Source organism: Paramormyrops kingsleyae, chromosome 14 (assembly GCF_048594095.1).
Source record: "Paramormyrops kingsleyae isolate MSU_618 chromosome 14, PKINGS_0.4, whole genome shotgun sequence".
Taxonomy (NCBI): domain Eukaryota; kingdom Metazoa; phylum Chordata; class Actinopteri; order Osteoglossiformes; family Mormyridae; genus Paramormyrops; species Paramormyrops kingsleyae.
In genome coordinates this window covers 21,896,319-21,918,676 of record NC_132810.1, presented here as the reverse complement: position 1 = coordinate 21,918,676, position 22,358 = coordinate 21,896,319, and the positions used below count along the sequence as shown (strand labels likewise).

The following is a 22,358-nucleotide window of genomic DNA, read 5'->3' as shown; positions in this document are numbered from 1 at the left end:
ATATGCAGAGTTGACTAGTGAAAGGCAAAAAAAAAAAAATGTACACGGAGGTGGCAATCTCGAAGCGGCTGGAAAGTGAAGAGTATTACTCCTGGAAAGTAAAAACTGGGATTTATCCGTCCGTCTTCCAAGCGCTTATCCTGGCCAGGGTTGTGGTGGGGGGGGGGGGGGGGGGAAGGGGGCGGCACCAAGGGCCACAAGGCTGGGGTACAACCCTGGAGACTGGATCTATCACTGTAAATAATAATCGCCTGAGTAACAGTATCAAGAAGCACACGCAAACGTAAGCCGAGATTAACTGGCGTGGGAGGCGGGTAGGGGGAAGAAAAATAATAAGGTGCAGGCAGCATCATTACCACATTGTCAAGTAGCGGAATTAGAACGGGATCCAGGTGAAATCTTTATCAAGACTGCTTGATGCATTTTTTTTGCACTATTGCATCTGATATTACGGATAACTGACCATAAAGCAAAGAAACATGCAGACAACACCAAAAAAAAAAAGAACAACTCATAAAAAGAACAGATTTTTCAGTAATTTCTCTAAATGATCCATCGCCATTATAAAAACAAATATAGAAATGCATGCATGTTGGTCTAAAACCAACACATACTTCTGCTAGAATGTTTTAACATTTTTAATACCACCCTTACTCAAGTTATTTCAATAAATGTAACATTTTTAAAAGTATATGTATTAGCTGCTATCAGTGTGAACTACCGTTTCAGAAGAACCAAACACACACACACACACACACACACACGTACGTATATACATATGTGTATGTGTGTATGTACAGATCTGTCTGTTTTGTGTTTGCGCATATACTGTATATGAAACCAGTTATCATTGGACTGCATCTTTCTTGAAAGCTCTCTGTAGAACGCCCCCCCCCAATGTAAAGGCTACGGGGGTAACATTTTACTGTTTTATTCCATCATGGTGGATAATTTCAAAAGCCCTTTGGTTCTAAAATGGATATTTTCCACAAAATTAAATGCCAGCCTATAGTAACACAACAGCTGAAAGCTCAAGAAGTTTTATATTACACGGCAAATGTTATACAGAGGAATGAGACCCCCATATATTGGACCTGTGGTAGAGCATACTTATTGGAGTTCCAGAGGGGGAAAAATGAAATTACTGAGGCCAATCTATCTTTTGAGTCTATGCATTAAATGCTAAAAGGGAAGGTAATAGCTTTTCTGGGGGCACGGTGCGCATGCCCAACTCGCATGAGGCGTTTCTGGGAATATACTGAGTGGGCTTCTCGAGTATTATTAAAATGTCGGAAAGTTTCTCTTATTATTATTATTATTATTATTATTATTATTATTATTATTATTATTATAAATTCCGAATGAAGGGGGATTGGGAATGCTGAAATCTGAAAACAAGACAGGCTTCCAGATTAAGTTTTTTATATATCTGTTCCAAAAATGCATGTCTTTGGAACATGCATTGGATATCGGTGCATAAAAATTTGTCAGCCACATTTAGATTTGTCAGCCACATTTATTTATCATCTAAGTGATAAATAAAATAAAATAACAAAATGAACAGATGATGACCCAAGAACAAAATGGAAAGAAAGGCCATTCCCACAAGGTCAGCGTCTCCTACTCCTCTGCAGTCAAAGAGCAACGAGTACTGCAGCAAGAAATGGGTTTATCTGGGCTAAACAAGATTCCTTCGATAGGTGGCAACTTCAGAGTAAACAGCTTTGGGGAGATCAAATGCGATGGGGGCACCGACTACGACGCAGGAAATGCACTTCTTTCATAATGCCTACGGCCTCTGCATTTACAAAGGAACAAGCCCAGAAGCATGTGATATCCATCATTATGAGAGTCCCATCCAATACATAAACACTGAACATTAATTTTTAAATGCTATTATATTTTGGTCCTTTAACTATATTAAATATACTCTTCATAATATCATGCACTGACAGATTTGTGTACAACTATAAAATCATTTATATATGAATATTTATAGCACATCCTTAAAATAGATGTTTACGGTAAATTCATAAATTCGTAATAGTTCAGATAATAATAGTTGCTTATTAAATGTAAGATCTTCTTATAGGTTTGGGGGTGGGTATATTATAAACCTTCCAGATGGTTCTCCAGCAAAAGGCACCAGGTACCTGCTAATATGATTTAACGGGCAGTAACCCGCAATTGAATTAAGAGACACGCAAAAGGTTACACACCCATGCCCCTCCTCCCCAATAAGGAACATGGAAAGGCATTAAGAAATAACTCCTAGGCACATCCTGAAATCATTGTGTGTCCCGTCCTTCACTGAACAAAAGGAGGCAACAGGCATCCGTTCAGATTCCCGGCACAATGACTCAGGGGTGGCTGGGAGGTCAAAGAACTGTCAGCACCGGGGCAAGAACCAGAAAAATAAGACGCAGTATTCATCTTCATAAATGCTGAGTTACTCCGGCTAGTGACTTGCACATACCTTACACAAGCTTTGCAGGGTGAAATGCACAAATAACAAAAGACATGCGTTTCTCTACCCCTGTAAAAAAAAAAGATCATGCACATATTTTCCAGGAGGTGGAAGGGTCAAAGCAATCAGTGTGTGTTCTCTACATCTAGAAATGTTTGCAAAAAGAACAGCAACGTTTCATTGGCTGGTAAAGCACAGCAACTAAAGGGTGATCAGGAAGAAAAAAAAAAGTGATACTCCAGATGAATACCTATAATTAAAGGTAAAGAACAAACCCTGGCCAATCAGAAAACTGAAATACCCCTTAAAGGGGCAGGGAGATGGTTAGATGCTGTCTTATCTATATTATATTTGAGATGCATTATTAATATGGCATACATTTCTGCAATCCTCTTGCATCCCTCCACCTTTTTTTTTAAAGAAATCCCCAGTCATGGAACGTTTTTCTGCCCATTAAAATGGAAATTTGTTCATTTACTCAATGGAGATGAAAGGGTAAGACAAGCATTGACCTTTTATCCCCTCCCCCCCCCCACATTGAAATACATTCATTTGAGCAGACAGAAGGAATGGCTACTGGCCCTGTGACAGCAACATCTGCCTTCGCACACCTGCAAAGAGAGGGGAGGGGGGAGGAAGCCATACACATTCACCCTACGAAAAGAACAGATCGGATCAAGAAGCTGGAGGAAGGCAAACCTTTTAACCAGGTCCTTGAAATACAAGCTGCAGGAAGCTAGAACATTTTGGTGGACTTCAAACTCTTTGCCTTCAACAACAATTTTCAGGTCTGTAAACTCTTTCGCTCTGCGCTGCTGGTTCAACTCCTTCAACATCTCTGTAGAACGAAAAAGAAAGAAACGGCCACGTTCCAATTTAGAGACCTCTTTCCGATAAGTCACAGAAAATGCAAAGAAAGCACAAGAGAAAAAAAATGGCTGCACATGTGCACTTGGTAAATAATATTCAATACAATAGAGGGGAGAAACAAACATGCACACAAATAAACTTAAGAAACATATGCAGTCAATATATGCATTCATTTTGATCGTGAAACATGGTATACAGGGAGGTCAGGCAGTCAAAAGAGCGACAAAATTGATGGGAAAAGCCTAATCGTTACGTGTGCGTCAGTGGTAAAAGACGTCATGTCTTAAAGAGATTCACCTGGCAGGAACAACAGGAATTTACAATAGCATGAAAAAGTTTCACTTCTGTGGAGACAATACATATTTAAGACTACCGACGGCAATAATGTCACGTCAAGCATAAATCTGCAGATAAAACCATTACCCTTGGAAATGCAAATGCTCGAGAGGTTATTGCTGATGAGAAACATCAGCAACGGCCAGAACTCTTCAAGGGCAGTGACGATAGTCAGGTCTGTCACTTTAAAATATTCTTGGCAGGGGTGATTCTCGCTTTTTTTCTTAAGGGGGGGGAATAAGAGGGACATAATTCATACAGAGCGGCCAACCAATAAAACGTTTTGACTCTGAGTGACAGGGAACGGGGCACTCCGGGGGCCAATCAGCTTTCAGCTGAAGCCAGTTCCCCTGTGGTCCCGCCCCTGTATATGCCCCTTCTTCTTGGCCACCAAAAAGCTGGTTTCATAGCAATAGAATTTCAACCAAGAGTGCAAGAAATGTTTTTAAGTGACTTAAATATATAAATGCAAACTTATGTTCTGTCAGCTCTGCCTCACTAATTTCCCTGTGTTGCTGTAAACTCAGCCTTACTTGCTAAGTCAAAATCTTGAGATGATGCGTGATCATCACCTATAAGACACAGAGGAAAAGCTGCGCATAGTGACTTATCAGCAACACATCTCCACTTTTGGCATCTGAAACAGGGAAAACCAGCCATATTTGCAACACTGCCTTGGGCTTTATCTTTATCCCATTGGCCTGCTACATTCAGGGTAGTTCCTAGTTAAATTATACCCAGCTTCAAAGATCAAATGGCAAGCATGATGTTAGGGCATAAAGGTAGACTGAGCTGATTACCGAATCACAGATGGCTCTCGAAAATGGCCCAGATAGCATGTGACGTATTTGAAAACCTCCAATGGGGCTTGTGGGAGTTACTTACACAAAACTGTTCCGAGGGCAGAAAGAAAAATTATTGGTTCAAAGAGATTACCAATCAGATTGTAGAAGGAGGTGGCTCCAAACAACTAGAGGAGGCAGGACCAGCCAATCAGATATTGTCTCTCTCTCTCTCTCTGAACCAATCATTTTTCTTTCTGCCATCAAATCATTTTTATGTTAAACTAAAATTCCCACAAGCTCCAATGAGACAATGATACAAAGTACAAGAGGGGAAATATTGTGATGATCTCTGTACCCAGTCATAAAAATGATTACACTCTGTCAGATGTCCACAGCTCTGTCACTTGGTGTCCACCCACTAAGCATCGAACGAGGGAATGTGAATAAATAACTGGTACTCAATCATGACTGGGCCTGGCCTATATAATCCAGGCAGACTCCATCTGATTACAGCCTCCTTTGTCAAACTGGATGAAATGGCTATATTTAAACTGCTAAATAAAACAATGAGTGCGACATCAGAATCAATAACCCTAATCAGATAAAGAACACTGCTCCAGAAAAGGCCGAAAATACGACTTGACATAGTTCAACAGCTAAAATGTTTTTGCACTTAGTTACTCTGCCGCAGTTTTCTGTAGACTGGACATAGAATTTTTAAAGCTACCACAACCATTACTCTGGCTTTACTCAAAGTGTGTCTGTATGTGAAATGATCCTTTATTTTCCATCTGCACAAGTACACAGGAATGCTTCTCTTTCCTTTTGGGGGTCACAGTGCAGCGCCCCTGTAGCTGGGGGTAAGACCCTTGTGGAAGGCTACCAGATATGTGAGAATTCTGTGGAGGCAGAGGTTTGAACCAGCAACCTTCTGATCACAGAGGCTTAGTCCATGGAGCCACTCACTGTCCCATGTATGTACATAGGTACGGTACCAGTCAAGAGTTTGGACACGGCAAGTCACCTACAAAGGAGAGTGAAAGTGTTGCATCACATTATCTGACCAGTTGACCTTAAACACAGTACAAATGGTTTTGGAGGAGTTTGACCAGAAAGTGAAGGATACGTGGCCTATGAGAGCTCAGCATATATGTGGGAGCTCCCGGGAGCATCCCAGGTGGTCACCCCATGACACTGACAGAGGAGAACGCTGGGTCAGCCAGTCCCTGGGGCGAAAGGGGTTAAGGGCCCAATGGTGTGATCACACTTCTGACCCAGGGATTTGAACCAGTAACCTTCTGAGTCCCAACCCACAGAGATGCCCCCCCCCCAAACAAATTAGACATTTTTTTGTTCAATATCTTTTTGGTCAGTGCATAATCCCATACATGTTATTTTACAGTGCTCATGTCTTTATTCTAGAATGTAGAGAATAGCATAAATAAACCTTTCTATTCGTAGGTGTGTCCAACCTTTTGACTGGTACTGTATGTATGTATAACTGGCTTGAATACACTGCTAGTTCCCCACAGAATCTGGCTATTCTCACAGTTCATTCCTTCCAGTACACCGTATTTCAGAAATTGATGCCACGTAGGGCACTGTTTATTTTTTTAGTTTACATTTTATTACATTGCAAGGTAAGCGGTGTTAATGGCGACCTACATCAACATAAAAGATCAGAACTAAAACTATTCAGTTAATCTGCTCATTAATCTGCTCTGTTGTGTTTATTCATTATTTTAGTTGTATCATTCCAGTCCGTAATGTGTCATGTATAAAATGGTGCATTAAAGGGGCCGTAGTTAATTTACATTTGTAGTAATCTTTTTTTTTTCCCCAGTTTCATTTTTTAACCTTGAGAGTTTACATTTTATTACCTTGTAAGATATGGAACCACTGTAGCATACAGGCAAAGGCAAGAGTCCATCGTGAACCAATAAAGCACTACATTGGTCTCAACCGCAAAGCGGTTACAGAAATTTCCAAAACTGCACGCAAAATAATGCACTGCATAACTATAAATGGATCAGGTTCAATTTGACATTCCTGTTGTCAAAATGTTAAACCTTTTGTGCTGACAGTAGATCATAAATTACAAAAATATTTTTTTAAAAGTTTGACGGACCACAATCCTAACAACCTTAACACGTTACTGTTTTTTTTTTTACCCCCATCAGAGCAGTACATCTCAAACTACATCCATTTAGCCATATTTTTCTTTTATCTAGTAGGATAAAAATCAGTCATGATTCACCGCGTAAAGCATTATTTTTTTGATTTATATTTATACTTGTATATCTTGTCATGGTTTTCTCTGAGATACGTTAGGCTGAAGGCTCCACATGTTGAAGAACAGAGCGACTTGGAGGTTAACATCCAATCAAAGCCCACTGGAGCAGGACTGCATGGGCATAGCTGGGCTACATAGGCGCTGGGCTCATGGTTCATTAGCCGTTGCACCACCGCCAGGCCCAGGCCAAATATAGCGAATTTGAGGCTAGCTTGAGCCAGAGGCTGTGCGACGCACTCCTGATGGGGCCGGCCGCTTACAGATACACATACTGTGCCCCCCCCAAATCTTAAAAAAAGTTAATTTTATGAAATGAACTGCTGTTAATGCAAAATTTTGAGGCCAACATTCCATTCCTTGGTGTGAACAATCAAAGTGTTGCCAATATCAATAGTTCATTAAACCATACAACTTTCTCAAAATAGCAATCATGCATTTACGAATTATGTTGTGTATAACATTACAGAATGCATCAGTTTTACAGTGTCTGGGTCTGGATTTGCTCTCTATACACATTTGGATATTGTGTAGTGGACACAAATACAGAGAACCAATCTCGCAATGCATTTCAAAAGCTGTAGATCTGTATCTTTTATATTTTATACAAAAAACACACACAGGGCTATATTCAAGTGCTAGCTAAATTTAAAGAGAGATTTTTATTAAGATATTGCAAGTAGAAACTGATAAGGCAATGTTGCTCACACTATTTCAATTACTGATATCCAACTTAGACAACAGAAGGGGGGGGAAATGTGTACATTTACAGGAAGTACGACAGAAAGCAAGTTATCTGTCAGCTCGAACGGTTTGCTGGAGTACACACTCGGCTCACCTGCGAAGTGTCATCGCTCTCTTTGCCGGACCCTGCTTACACTACTGCACTACACTACTACGCTGGCGTTAGTATGCATGGAGTTAGCTACAGTACCATGGCTAAGCTAACAACGCACAACCATGCGTATGGCAACCTACCGAAATGCTTCACCTGGCTCGGGGCTCATATTCATTATGTATTATTTTCAGGGACCGGATGACTCAAGAGGTCCCTCGTGCTAAACTCTGATAAGGCACAGACGTCGGGACCTGCTCGAATGCCACACATTCCCAGACTGTGCTGAATGTAACTGGATTCTAGGTTACTGCTGATCCTGCAATAAGATGGCTGCTTCATAATTGACCTGCACCTCTGAAGCTCGCTTTAGAAAATTTTAGCAGTCTTTATTTTAGTTGCAGAATGCGGCAATTCAGGGGGGAAAGAAAAGTGCTTTTTCTATCTGAGGCAGCAAAGCTAGTCCCATGTGTTGCATCGTTGAGATTTGATTAGTCCAACAGCCTGCCTGTTCAATGCCTGTTCAGAGTTTCCCTGCAAAGATTCGTACCATAACTAAAAATAAAAAAACATCAATCACCTACCTGCCTATACTGATGTTGTACAGAGAATATAATAAAATATTTAGGTGGTGTGTTGGCTCAGTGGGTAACCCTGTGACCTCCAAGGTGTTGGGTTCGATTCCAGGCCTTGGCAGTAAATGTGCGGAGTTTGCATGGCCTCCCCTATGTTTGCAGGGGGTGCCCTCTCTCTGAGCACTCTGAGGTTCTGGCAAAAACATGAGGTCAAGTGACTTGCACCCATCTTCAAGCACTTATCCTTGGGGTCTATCCCAGGCAACATTGGGCTGGGGTACACCCTGTATGGGATGCCAATTTATTACAGGGCACGCGCACGTCCACGTGCGCACACACACACACACACACACACACACACACACACAAAATAACAGGGGTGGTTAGTCTTATCCATAAAGGGCCGGTGTGTATGCATGTTTTCGCTGCAACTGCCTAATTAGATTACTAATTAGAGGTCTGATTGGGTAAAAGAGTCCTCACACCTGGGTTTGAACAGCTGACCTAAAGGTTACGCAAAAACCTGCACACACACTGGCCCTCTGCGGATATGACTGGCCATTCCTGCACTATTGAAAACCTGGAGACTCCAACTAGCCTAACTGCGCGTTTTTGGACTGCTAGGGGAAACTCAGGGTGGCCAGAGGAGACCAGCAGAACATTGAATCTGATTTCCGCCGAATCCAACGCCCAACCCAGGAGGCGTGAACCACCAGTGCTACCCGCTGAACCACCACGCCGTCGTCAGGCGCCTGGGCTTCTCCAAATCACACATGGCATGTCTGAGGGCATCATGCCCCGCGTCGTCACTTCCATAAGCCCTGCAGTTCCCAGCTGCAGACTTACTCTGACCCTACTCTGGCTATACACTTATGGGTAGACAGATGACTTAAATTTCTCACATTTAAATCCAATTCAGTCTTCCATACAGTCACTTTGGGATTCCCACACGCTCTTGTACGACCATGCTTTCCAGACTGCGTCCTCAGTGCCGATGGACCCGCGCGGTGAATCTGCTGCATGCCTGAGCAGTCAACTTCCAGCTCAAACACTGATATTCCCACTGCCATTAGTTATGCTGTGCCATGATTGAGGTTGACGATCTCAGATCTCCCTTGTGAATTTTTTTATATCCTTTGCCTCACATAATTTGATTATGTGGCAATGAGCCTATTCCGCCGGGGTTATTCCATATTGAGCTGATCTCTATATCATACAAAGCATTTATAGTGAAAGTGTTTAATTATTTATTTTGTTCGTTCTCCGGATTCTTGTGTGAGACTGTGAGGACTGGGACTCTTAGACCATCGATACTACCCTGAATTTTGATAACAGCGAGACCTTGGTGTGAGTCAGTAACGATTCAATCAGTGCCACCACAAATTGAACTGTCCAACCATGATTGCGAACCCCAACGTTATTATTAGGTATAATCACAGGGACTTCACATCTAATTTGTCGACGGTAGTCTCTCTTTTTTACGGACACCGTTTTCCCCGTATAGAGTAATTTTCACCCCCACCCTGCCATTGGAAAATTTAAATTTTCTTTAATTCCCTCTAGAAGATCAACTGTGAAGCATTTTCGCAACAGCCTGCTTACAAATATGTGCTACACTTAATAAAAACCTGATTGAGGGAAACTAAAACTGCTTAATAGCAGCACAAATCAGGCTTGAACAGCAGACAGTTGGCTGAATGAAGCCCGCTTTCTGCCTCTGATGAGACTCTCTAGGGCAAACTCACTCACTTCCATACTGATTCTGCTGGATGTTTTTTCCGTGCCAGACACAGCCAGCCAAGGGGCTTTCCTTACACCTCCATACATTTTCATATAACTGCATTACACAACCATGCAGAATTCAATAATAACATAAAAGTTTATGTTGCGTTTGATGCCACTTCCTGGGTGTTTTGTGTCAGACAAATATCTTCCGTGATACAGGTGAATTAAACCAGACAGAAAAGTATGCAATAATGTTCATTTTTAAAAAGGGATCAAACCTTTACCTGCATGACCATACTACACATTTACACAGGAACTTAATTTTTGCAAATTCCAGCTCTGAGTCCTCATTCACAAGCCTGCGTGACTTTATCTTCTACCATGATTCATTTTAGCTGCCTGGTCCATTACATGTAATATAATGAAACATGTAAATCGCATTTGGGGTGTGGGGGACAATTGGTAGCCTAGAGCTAAGTTGGGTACTGCATCTGGCCAGTCAAAGATTCTGCATTGAAAACCAGGCCGGAACTGTAATAAACACTATCCGAAATACCTGTGGGCAACAAAAACCAAGCAATAAAGAGCAACACGTCTGTTCTCATCAAGTTGTGAATACCGCAGAACGCTGGTTCCTGCACACTATGGGGGAACCGCTCAGCAATTGATAGTTTTCTTTATATAACAATACTGTTTACTTCTCAGCATTGTTAACCCTTCCAGAATGACTTCTGGGCTGGGGAATTCGACTCCATTTTTGCGGATACTATCAACAGCAAATTGAAGCTTCAGATTAACCTGCGTAAAGACACACCGCTTGAACTGACCGCTGCCTGTTGTTTTCCGAGAAATCAGATAAGGCTGATTCCTGACGAGCTCAGCAGCGAGGCTGCAACAGAGGCTAGCAGGGAGCTTAACGTCTTCCATGCTAAAGCCCCAAATTGTACCAATAGGAGGAGGAGAACTGGGGGAAACTTTAACCACTGGTACAAACAACACTATTTAGCATTTTTAGAGCTGGTCCAGAGAGGAGACGAGGTACTGGAACATACTGAAGCCCTGCCCAAAATCTGCTAACCGTAAACTGTGGGATGGAATGTTTCTGCTGTCTTTAGAATATTTTTAGTACAGCAATTTAGTCAAAAAAAGTAATTCACAGCAATTTTTCCCCTAGACCACTAACATCAAGGAAAAAAACAGGCAATTGTTTTCTCATCTGTACAAGTGCACTGATCACATCGTACTACTGGAAAATGGCAAAAACGACACACACACATTCGTGCACAGAACCACACATGGAAGCATATCATGTAGCATCTAACTTAGCTGACTAATATAATTAGATATATATGTATTTAGGCTATTGTAATAAATCTATTTTTTAAAAAGCACTGTCTATGTTCTTAAGGTCCCTGCTACAGTGGTTCTATGCCATTGTTCTGTGATATGGTGGTTTACACTGTGGACATTAAATTATTTACTGCAAGTTTCTTTTTCCCCTCCTTTAAGAAAACTGTCTCATAATATGGCATTCTTTTCACCCTGAAAATTGTACACAGCTAGACTGGCTGACATTTTTGGCCTTTCAGTAGGGGAACAATATCAGCCATCGCTTGTCACACAGAGCCATTCATACCACACACATAGTGGCAGAAAGAGCGAAGCCAAAGACAATTTGGAAAAAGTTGTCTTCAAAAATTGTTTCCCTGTACATCTGATATCTGATGGAGGTACGCGAATAACCGAAGCTAATTATTCTTTTAAAGTGGGTCACTGTTCTCATGAGAATGACCCATCATAAGATAGCATAGGGAATTATTTTCCCTCTACAACGTTGAAGAGGATGGAATACATGGTGAAGGATCTGGCATCCTTCATCCGGCAGCGATATATGGTCAAAATTACTGGGAAAATTACTGGGAAAATTACTGGGAAAATACCAATCTCTCGTAATACAACATGTTGGATGAAAACCTGCTCTAAAGAAATCTAATACTAATAATGTACAATATATGGACTGTACTGGACAAAAATAAAGTCTTCAGTTGCCACACATAATTGCTTAAATGATGATTACGGTAAGTTGAAGTAAAACAATTTTATGTCTGTGTGTCAGTTCACCATTTCACAACATCAAGTCACCCCAGTAATTTTTGTTACCATCCAGTATACCCAGATATTTGTTAAACTCAACCACTGGCACACCTTGTTTAACTAATCAATACCTCATGAAGTGTATTAAATTATTAAGTGAGCTGGTGGTGAAATTTAAAATATATATGGAATGGCTGGGGTGCCGCTTAGGAGGGATCTGGGAAGCGAAGCGGTGTTCATCTAGCCAGCCAACAGGAAATCAGGAATTATCTGGAAAGAAGAAGATGATCTCCATCCTGTTTTATGGGACGTTTATTTGAATAAAGTATGTCATTCTTGGGGGGCAGATATACACTTACGGCCAAAATAAACACACACAGGGAGGGAGGGGGAGAGAGAGAGAGAGAGAGAGAGAGAGAGAGAGAGACCTGTAATCATACCTTTTTGGGGAACATTCATCTCTATGGGAAAAATGCTAACGCTAACTATGACAACCTTAACCCCTTCCCAGCCCTAACCATAACCATCCAAACAAAATACTAGATACGTTTTTAGTTTTTTCATTGCGGTTACGGATTTTAATAAAATAGTTATCCTAAATAGGCACCAAATATTAATCACATCGTGGGGACATTTGATCCACACAAGGTAAGGCACACCTGGACCACACACACACACACACACAAAATCTGTTTCAGGTTTTGTACCATCCACATTATAAAAGAAAGGATGCAATTTCCCCACAATCTGGTAAATTAAGGGAATTTAAAAAAAATAATAATTAATTAATGGCACTCGTACTGAAAAGAAATATAGCCAGAATAATTTCATGACAACACTTTTATACAGGGGGCTTTAAGTTGATTTTGTAGATACTATGAAAATAACCAAAAATGACAAGTAATTAAATGCAGATTTATCCACAAAATATTTGAAGGTCAAAATCAGAACTCCAACAGGATGAAAGTTGTACGTGTCTGTATCTAACAAACAAAAGCAACTTTCATTATGGTTTGTCAAACGTTGAATACCTTAAGCTACCATTGATAATAGCTGCTATTCATTCTTATGCTCGTCTGTTTATATTTTTGAGTCCAAAGAAATAAACGAGAAACATAACAGTCTCAGGATTGTGTCTCAATTAGCTATTACATATAATACAAAAATTACAACACCACTTAACTATCCAACATGGCCCTACACTTTATAATAAAGCCAATTATAATATTCAGATGTTCATTTTTATCGATAGTCTTGCAGAAAAATAAAAACCACTGCCAGTATTTATCTGGTTTATAAATCCCGTAAGAGTTTAAATAATGCAATAAAACCATCACCACTTACTTCCGAAATGGAATATACCACAGTGTTTACCCCTGTAGCCCCTTTATCTCCCATCGCAACACAATTCAGATATTTATTGCCGGCGGACTTGAAACCGTCTGGAAACAAACAGCAAAGCTTTCGCTAAAAGCCTGTAACCGTGGGGGAGGCGGGGCTGCCAGCAGCCGTCGACGAGCGCATTCTGACAGAAGGCGCCCCTGGACGAAGCGCTGTGCGTGGAGGCACGTAAAGCGCGACACAGCTGGGTCGGGAAAGCGGCGGGACTGGAGCCCCGCCAAGACTCCTGGCCGTCAGGGGGAAAATCACGACAGATCTGGACCCTGCGAGTTCTGGCTGCTTCCAGCTATACGTGGAGTCACGACAAACGCTGTGTGCCTCGGCATCCCGTTGGGCTGGGCTACAGAACTTACCATTTGTGCTAAATATAAATTATATACGTATTATATGCACACATGCGCAAATACATAAATAGTGTGCAACTCCGTAGCCAGGGAACAACTTGTCGTTAATATGCCCAAGGCAGTAGATGCAGATATTTAAGTTCCTTCCCATAAGGTCCTCAAAGGTAAAGTTTGCGTCACACCAAGAATCCTTTTCCTTATACTTAGGTATTTAGAGTCTGTAAATTAGTTTCCCTAAAAAGAGGCCTTCCAGTAGACTATAATTCATAGGGCCCAGTAGAATCATTTCTGCATGGTTATTTAACATGAGAAAGTTGCTAAAAAACCTCTTTCTCTCTCTCCCATTCTTTCATTCTCCACATCCCCATCCTACAGTATATGTATTGTCAGCATCATCATGTAGGCGAACTCAGCCAGGAGGAGTTCGGATGAAAGTCACACTATTCAGAAACACTTTAATGGGAAAAACTAACATCGTCAGGCCCAGACTTACACTGGGAGCTGCCAGTACAACCATTGATAATCAGAAAGAACATGCAAAGAGTTATTTAACATTCTAATCTATAAAATAAAAGAATGCAATATTTTTACTTTATCTGATGGCATTCAATTTCTGGATCTCACATTGAACTCAACTGCCAATGTGGGCGTGTCCACAAAAGTAGTTAAAAAAAATACTATTATACAGCCTTACTCTAAATGTTTCTACAGAGCTTAAAATGTTCACAATACATGTTCAGTTTACAAGAAAGGGTCAGGCCATCTCACGCCTGCAGCTATTACCAAAATCCAATATTTCAAATTCAGTTGTAATAAACATCAGTTGTAGAATACAGAAAGAAAGCATGGCAACAAAGAGAAACGCGGAACGTGACACAATGAAGCTGACTTTGGCAACATCGGCAGGCAAACATTAAGTAAGCTGTAACCCTACAGTCCGCACAAACTTTGGTAAGTGATGTCTAATTTTCTGTTCATGAACCACTCCATTTACCAAACTCGTACTACAAATGACCTTGTTAGCCTACAGTACATTGTCCACCCACCCGGTTAGATTGAATGCCGAACTTTGACAGCGCAAACACGCAACCGAGCACGTCATGAAAGGAACGCATCTGAGGTGTGATGGAAACCTTGACATTAGGCTAACTGCCTGATTGTTGCCAGTCAGTAGTTTAAAATCCTATAATCAGGCAGCTAAAGTTGAGTTACTGTTCTCACACTCAGCATTCATTATACTTTTTTTTTTTAAGAAAAGAAAATGAACCAAAGACGTGAGAAGCATTTGGGTATGTTCAATGAATCACCACATGTTTTGCATCTGGTTTAAGGGAGATGGGGCATCTGCATTTAAATTTAACTGTTCATGCACCCAGATCTTCACAAATCTCCCGTAGCCAGACTCATAATCACCATAGCTTATGTTAAAAAATGTAATAAGATAATTAACATCCTGGATACACTTTAAAAAACTAAGATGATGGAAAAGAGCGTTTGTTAGGGCGTATGAATTCTAAGGAGCGGAGAAAGACACTACGACCGTTTTCCAATACGCGATTATGTTAATGCATTCCGTAATAAGCTTGCTGTAAGAAACTTTGAATTCACCAGCACATGTAAAGGGAAGCAAATGGAAAAGCTTTTCTGTGGACAGTGAACATAGACAGCAAATATGTTTTGCATTGATAGCTGAAGTATTGAACATCAACAATTTACATTGCGTCCCTAAAGTAACTATAAGCCTAGATTAAAATAAATGGAATAAGGAGAGTCCAACAAACAACCATCAAGCTCCCCCAAAACCACACTAACTTTCTTATTTATTATTTATCAGTTGTCTTTTTGGTTTATTTCAGACAAATAATCATTTGTCGTTAATAATTGAATAGAGGGTTATTTATTGTACCTGTGGTATTTTTCTGTGGAAACATTTAGTCAATTACTGTGTTTATTCCTGTCCTCGGCCTATCCATTTTACAGATGCAGATCAGTTAGGCTTCCTTCTGTGAAATCCATGCCTACCGTTAAATAAATACTGCCTTATAATAGAAGTATAGCATTACATTTAACATAACATCTGAGAGTTTGACACTGAATAATTCATACTTTGCATGATTAATGCAGTTTCCCTGGCCGGTTACAGTACAAATTAACTCATTCTATGTGGCCCACAATTGCAATAGACTGAAGGATCATTAAAGAATTAGATTTGTACAAAAAATAAACACGCCGACATTTTAGCCAAATGAACGTCAGCGTTAACCTTACAGGCCGACGTTGGGAAATTCTAGGCTTTATCAGCAGGTTATTTGGGTCATCCCTCTACATGAGTTCTTAATTTAATAGGCCCTGCTTTAATAAATTGATTAAATGCATCAAGATTCAAAGCATGTTAAACCAGAATTCATGAAGAATTTTTCCCACATTCATATTAAACTGCATTTGCGTTACGTTTTACTATAAGGGTGAACACTTAAGTGTTTATATATATATGATGGGCAGGAGACAGTCGATTAATCCGCAGACTTGCAGCTGTAATTTCTGCCCTGTATGGGATGTATTGTGGCTGTGCTTTTCCTCCTGAGGGATATATACAGTATGTGTAGCTTCCAGCCCATGCTGCCTACCCACAAGACTTGTCAACAACACTTGGGAGTAAAGACCCTCTGTGGCTTCTTTTAGTTCACTACTCTGTTCGCTATGCCAAGTTGTACTCATCTGCAAAATACGGAGCCTTAAATAACCACATACCACAACGAACACCACACTTTTGAATAAGAAAATACTGTCAGATGTTCTTCAGTTAATAAAATAACATTATTATAAAATATTGCATCTTGCATTAGGCAGTACAGCACTGCAGGGCCAAAAATTAGTAACAGATACAATTCATTCCGATTTAAAATTAATACGCTGCAAACATTTTATATTCACGAGGCGTCACCAACAGAACAAGGAGGAAACGAGAATGAAGGTGTGTATCACAAATACGCAAGTATTACAGGTAAAACACAAGGAACGATGGACAAGATCCTTTTCAAGTGCAAAGAGAACATATCTTTAGGTCTATCAGGCTATGCATGTAAAGAAACATGACAAGCAAGACACGGGGGCTAATTGTACTTATTGTAAATATGACAATCCTGATAGAAAATTGGTGTTAGGAATTGGGAAATCAAATTCTGAACGTTACCTTTAGGATGCCCGGGGTCAGTGAACTCATACTTTCCCATCCCGACAGTCCGCAGCATCTGCAGTCCGTTGGAATGCTCCTGATTGGTCGGAGGCAGGGGCACAGCATGGGTAACCGCTTGCCCATTGGTCAGCGGGGTACCGCCTGGCAGGGTGGAGGGAGGCAGGGCGGATGGTGGAATTAGAGGGTGGGACATGTGACCGTTGCCCACGGTGCTGTGCACGGAAGGCGCCACCTGACAGAGTCCGCTCAGCGGGGCCATGGTGATGGGCGGTTGGCTACCGCCGTGTAGGGGTTGACTCATGGCCATCACCATGCTGGGGAGAGGCTGGGCGGGATTCGGCGGGAGCGGGAAGTGAGCCGGCATGAGCGGGTGTGGAGAGGGGACGGGGGTCTGCAGTGCCGGCTTAACGCCAATGGCGGGGGCCTGGACAGTCACTCCTTGGCTGTATACGGGGGCTTGGGGCATCCCATATGTGTGCGCTAAAAGGCTCGGCTGGCTCGCTGCGGCCACAGGAGGCGGCCACAACTGACCTGGACAGAACAACAAAAAAAATTCATTTCAGCAATTTTAACCTCATTTCTTTACAAAAAAGAAAACACACAAACAAATAATGATAATTAACATTTCAGACATTTAAAACCAATTAAAAACCAAAACATAACAACAAATATGCAAATACCCCTCTGAACATTATCAGCATTATAAAGGGTGATAACTAATTTTCATAAATATATACAGTAGCACACTATGCTGAACAGGGGTGATACTGCACAGTGAACTTTATTCAGCCATAGTTTAATTTCATGCATTCCATTTGTGTGTGTGCGTGCACCAGTGTGCGTGTGTGTGTGTGTGCGTGTGCGCATACGCACGCCTTTGTTTTTAAGCTCATTAACAGCAGTTTCGATGGTGCATAAAGTTGTGAGGATCGCGGACCGTCCTAGCCGGTGGTCATTAATCAGGAGACCGATCGGCTCATTAATCAACGTGGAGAAGTTCCTTGTGGAAATTAACATTCACAAGTGAATTGAGAATATTAATCTCAAGAAAGAGCGCCCTTTTGGGAATCCCGCCCTCACTTTCAGGTTAAATACAAAAATAGCTCTTTACACAACGCGGGTCAATAGTGGCCCAAATACTAAATTAGTTCCTCCCTTTAAATATATCTACAAATAGCATTACTGATCCCAGCAGGTAAAAATGTCATTTTAACACCATGTTACATATATAAATTACTACCATCCATTGTACAGTAAACAAAGGTGCTTGTCTTTCCAAACTGGGAGACCATTGTTACAACACTGAAGAGCTGAATACAGTACTATTTTTATAATGGCATGTATGTTATCTCTTTATTCCTCTTATTGCATTACACATTTCATACTGTCTCTTGTTATTATTGAATCTAAGGTACAGACTTTAAGAAGAGGTAAACATTTTAAATTAAAAAGAAATGAAACAGACTCATTAGCACATGTCTCCTACTCATAAATATTTCAAAGCTCCCAGTCTAGCTTAAAGTCTGCAGAACAAAATACTTTTGCTTAAATATACAGGCATATTCATTCATTTCCATTGTGCTCTTATGCAAGTATTTCAGTAAATGAGCGCATGTTAAATTGGAATATTGGCAGTTTTGTTTGTGGCACTTTGAAAATGATTAAGTCCTTTACATGTTGAGTTTCATAGTCAACTTATTCCTCACAGTTCTTAAAATGTAATTGTTTGAGGAAATGGTCTAGTTTCAGTTATTTTAAATTAAATGCAAATAAAGTCACTAAATTTTTATATCCCAATGTAGTTCCTTGGACTAGGTGATCTAGTTTTTGGCCTTAAAGTGTGTTCTTATCCAGCAGTAAAACTTTGTTCCGACTCTTACTAAGTTCAACGAAGTTTGTAAGCCTCAGAGAAGACAACATTCACAACTGCCTGATCAAGATTTTAAACGAAGCTTTCCGCAAGATGGAACAAAAGTTGAAAAAAGAAAAAAAATGTATCATACACACACACACACACATATCCATTTATTTATTTTAATTGATTTGCTTGTTCGTTATCAAATCATGGTATAATTATTAAAGCTATAGGGGGTTAGAGCTGCAATCATATTATAAAAGGAAAAACTTTTAAAGAAACTCTATGGTACTTTTGATTATTTGACTAAATCAGATTTAATTACATTTGTATTTAATTATGAAATGAGTTTAATGGAATGTCTTTCTGTTTGTTGTCACACAGCACCCTGCCCACAACATTCTATAAAATAACCACAAAGTATGATGCACATAACAAACAGCTCATGGTTAAATACTTGGGATTCATTCCTTTAATCTTTATACAGGACTTTCAAAAGCAAACAAAACACAGATACCTTAAAAAACACATACAGCCCCCCCTCCCCCACACCCATTAATATTGTTTTTGGTCTGTGTGAAATGTTCCTTTAAATCATTAGCAACTGAGGGAGAGCTTTCCGTACACATACTGTGAAAGCAGTGCAAATTGGGAAAGGCTTTCGAGAGAGAAGGCCGTGACTAGTGCACTTTGTAGCTTTTCCAAGTATTTTCATTTCAGTGAAAAACCCTTAGTTTGCAGACGACTACCAGCAGGTATAAAACAGGAGAGTTTGCCCCAACACCATTACCCTGATGTTGCAAAGGGACAAAGCTCATTGCTGCCCCATCGAGACAGACACCATCGCGAGAACACGGAGCCACAGTACCTGCGCTGCTGCTCTCACGCATCTGTTTGGCGGGAGGTTCATCCGTCTCCCAGGGCGTGGACTGGTCGATCGGCGTCTGACCCCATCGGATCCCTGGGGCCAAGATTTGCCCCTGCGGCTGACTTTCACTCATCGAGAGGCCAGAAAGCTACATTTGAAGAGAAGAGCAGAGCAGACAATCAGACAGGCTACCTTTTAATCATCATCAGCAGAAATAATCACACTCGTTACTGGCAAGATTTTTTTTTCTCCCTCATTAATATTCTTTCCTTATTCTTTGTTTACTTGATTGTTCCAGATTTATTCCACTGATAAGGTGGATGGAAGTCAAGATAGGTAGGTTTGCCCTTACTAACCTCTCTTTTTGTTAAAGTTAAAAGTAAGAGAAGCTATTTGTCGCCTAATGAAAGGACCGATTTACTAACAGGAACCACGTTGGCCCACATCTCCCAGTGCGGAATAACTGAAATTGAGGTTATAGAGCAGAGATAACCTGAAATCACAGATTCACCCAAGGCAATTAAAAGGAAAAAAGACAGGGTCACCAACCCATGCTGTTTCTCATTTGACGTTCTACTCCTTTTCTTTTAAATATGGCTCCAACAGGCTATGATATGTTGTAATGTCACGTTATCATGTGATTTAAAGAAAAAACAGATAGTGGACTAAATGAATACAAATTACTTAAAAAAAAAAAAAAAAAAAACCACAACAAAGACACAATGTGATTAATGCAGCACATACTTGGTCTATTGGTTAAATAATACAAACAGTCAATGGTATGTGTGTCACTAAGCAACCATCAGTCTGCTGATAACAATCCTCCATCATCAAAACTGCTTATCCAATGCAGGGTCACTCTGCTTCCACAGACATTCAAGTGGAGTTATTTTTCGTCATTTGTGACATTCAATTACCACGAGGAGACTGCCGCATAAATTTACAAATGGAAAAGGTGTTTATTTTGTTTTTATCCTACTAAATCCTTGTCTCAACTTCAGAAATGCGGTCATTAACTTCTGAAGCCTAAAAACCTGGTAATCCCAATTCTTCCCCAATGCTTTGTGAAAAACCACCAGTAATATGAGGATCTGGGGGGGTTGGTGTTTTGCCACATATTAGTATTATAGTAAAGTATTACAATGAATCAATCATGAAATGGCACTTCGATTAAGTTGTAACAACCAGAATGCTTTGATGATTCTTAAAATGCCAGAAGCAGCCATTGAGCAAAGAGAACCAGGCAGGTTCAGCCAAAACATGGGTGTTTTATTGGAATATTTCTGTCGTAGCTATGAAAGGTTAAGCTTAAATTCAAGTTGATATTTATACACTGGGAAGATCCATAACTGAGCAGAAAGATCAATAGAACCTGAGAATTAATTCCCCCTACCAAGGTTCAAGAAGTTCTCAAAACATTATGCAAAATATGAAATTAAAACTGAATAAAAATCAGCATTTTTTGTACCTTTTAAACTTTGACCTGTAAATGCTGCAGAAGACAGAAAAACAGGTAAAATATACATATTCATTTTAAGCTTGGGAGAAAAGCAGAGTGTAAATGACAGACACAAAGCGCTGGAATATCCCTCAGCACCACTGGTGTGTGGACCTTACAGGCCATTACGTGCTTTTATATTCTTATTTCACATGCTGTAGAAAGTGAGAAACACGAGCATCATACCCAGTCGCAGCTGGGGTTTGGAGATTTGGTCACATCCCTGCAACTATTCTTTCAGTGCATAGACATTATATAGACAGAATTCAAGAGCTTCTCACCTAGATCATAAAAGTACGTTAACACTCTGCTGAGGCACCTGTGGCAGAATACCCCCCCCCCCCCCCATTACCTCACCCCCTTTAAAAATCTCTATTCTCCAGATAACCTCACAGAAAGTAGGATTTCCTATGACAAAGTAGGATTAAATCATGAGGAATAGATAACGGAAAGGAAACATGCACTTCGTACATTCCATACAAAAATAACTTCTCCCTAGGTAGCGACTAAAAGACTTCGGTTACATATATTACGCAGCGAAAGCACCTGCCTGTTCATATTTAGGGTCTATTTGTACTTTCAATCCCTTTCTGCTCCCACGGGATGACAGTAGAGTTGTCAGCTATTCCAGGAGGTAGACGAAGAAAGTTCAAGTCAGCAGATTGAGTCAGACACCTTTAGACGTGTTTATTTGGTAGGAGCTTTTGTCCGAAAAAGTGTGGACAAGCTAGTGCAAGCGGCGGTAAAGGCATTAAATGACACAGCAATGTCTTCAACTAGACCTCAAAAAAAAAAAAGACTAAATGCAGCAAATCGTCAATATGCGAATTTTGTTTCATCCATCAGATGCCAGGAACTGAAGCAGGAGAGAGGCACAATTTCCAGATAACGTGTCGTTCAAATACAGATGCATAAATGCACTTTAAAGCTTTTTCAAAATGCAGCTTGGAGAGACACAAACATGTCGGGAAGACTATGCGCCGACGCGGCGTTCGCCCTGAATAATGCATAAATACACGTTTCTCCCAACTTATTTGCCCCTCATTGCAAATGCATCATTTACTGCATGCAAGCTGTTTGCAAACACGTGCAGCATTTTGTCAAGGACAGGATGTACCTGTGAACAAATGATAATAGGCATGGGGCTTAGCGGAGGTCTGGCGTCTGCAAAGGGAGGCCGCCAAACGAGAGGCATCCAAAGCATTTTATTTACCGCACA

At 40.7% G+C, this 22,358-nt stretch overlaps 1 protein-coding gene across 2 annotated transcripts in view; it reads right to left on the bottom strand.

Annotated features, from left to right (window-relative positions):
* Window positions 1-22,358, bottom strand: part of LOC111857877 (kelch-like protein 29) — a 115,654-nt gene that overhangs the window by 38,669 nt on the left and 54,627 nt on the right. For both annotated transcript variants that reach the window (XM_023839094.2, XM_023839093.2), the window contains exons 3-5: window positions 19,642-19,789; window positions 16,916-17,449; window positions 3,167-3,305 (exon numbers count right to left, since the gene is read on the bottom strand). In XM_023839094.2, the coding sequence (XP_023694862.1) occupies window positions 3,167-3,305; window positions 16,916-17,449; window positions 19,642-19,789 (821 nt within the window). The remainder of the gene's footprint in view (window positions 1-3,166; window positions 3,306-16,915; window positions 17,450-19,641; window positions 19,790-22,358) is intronic.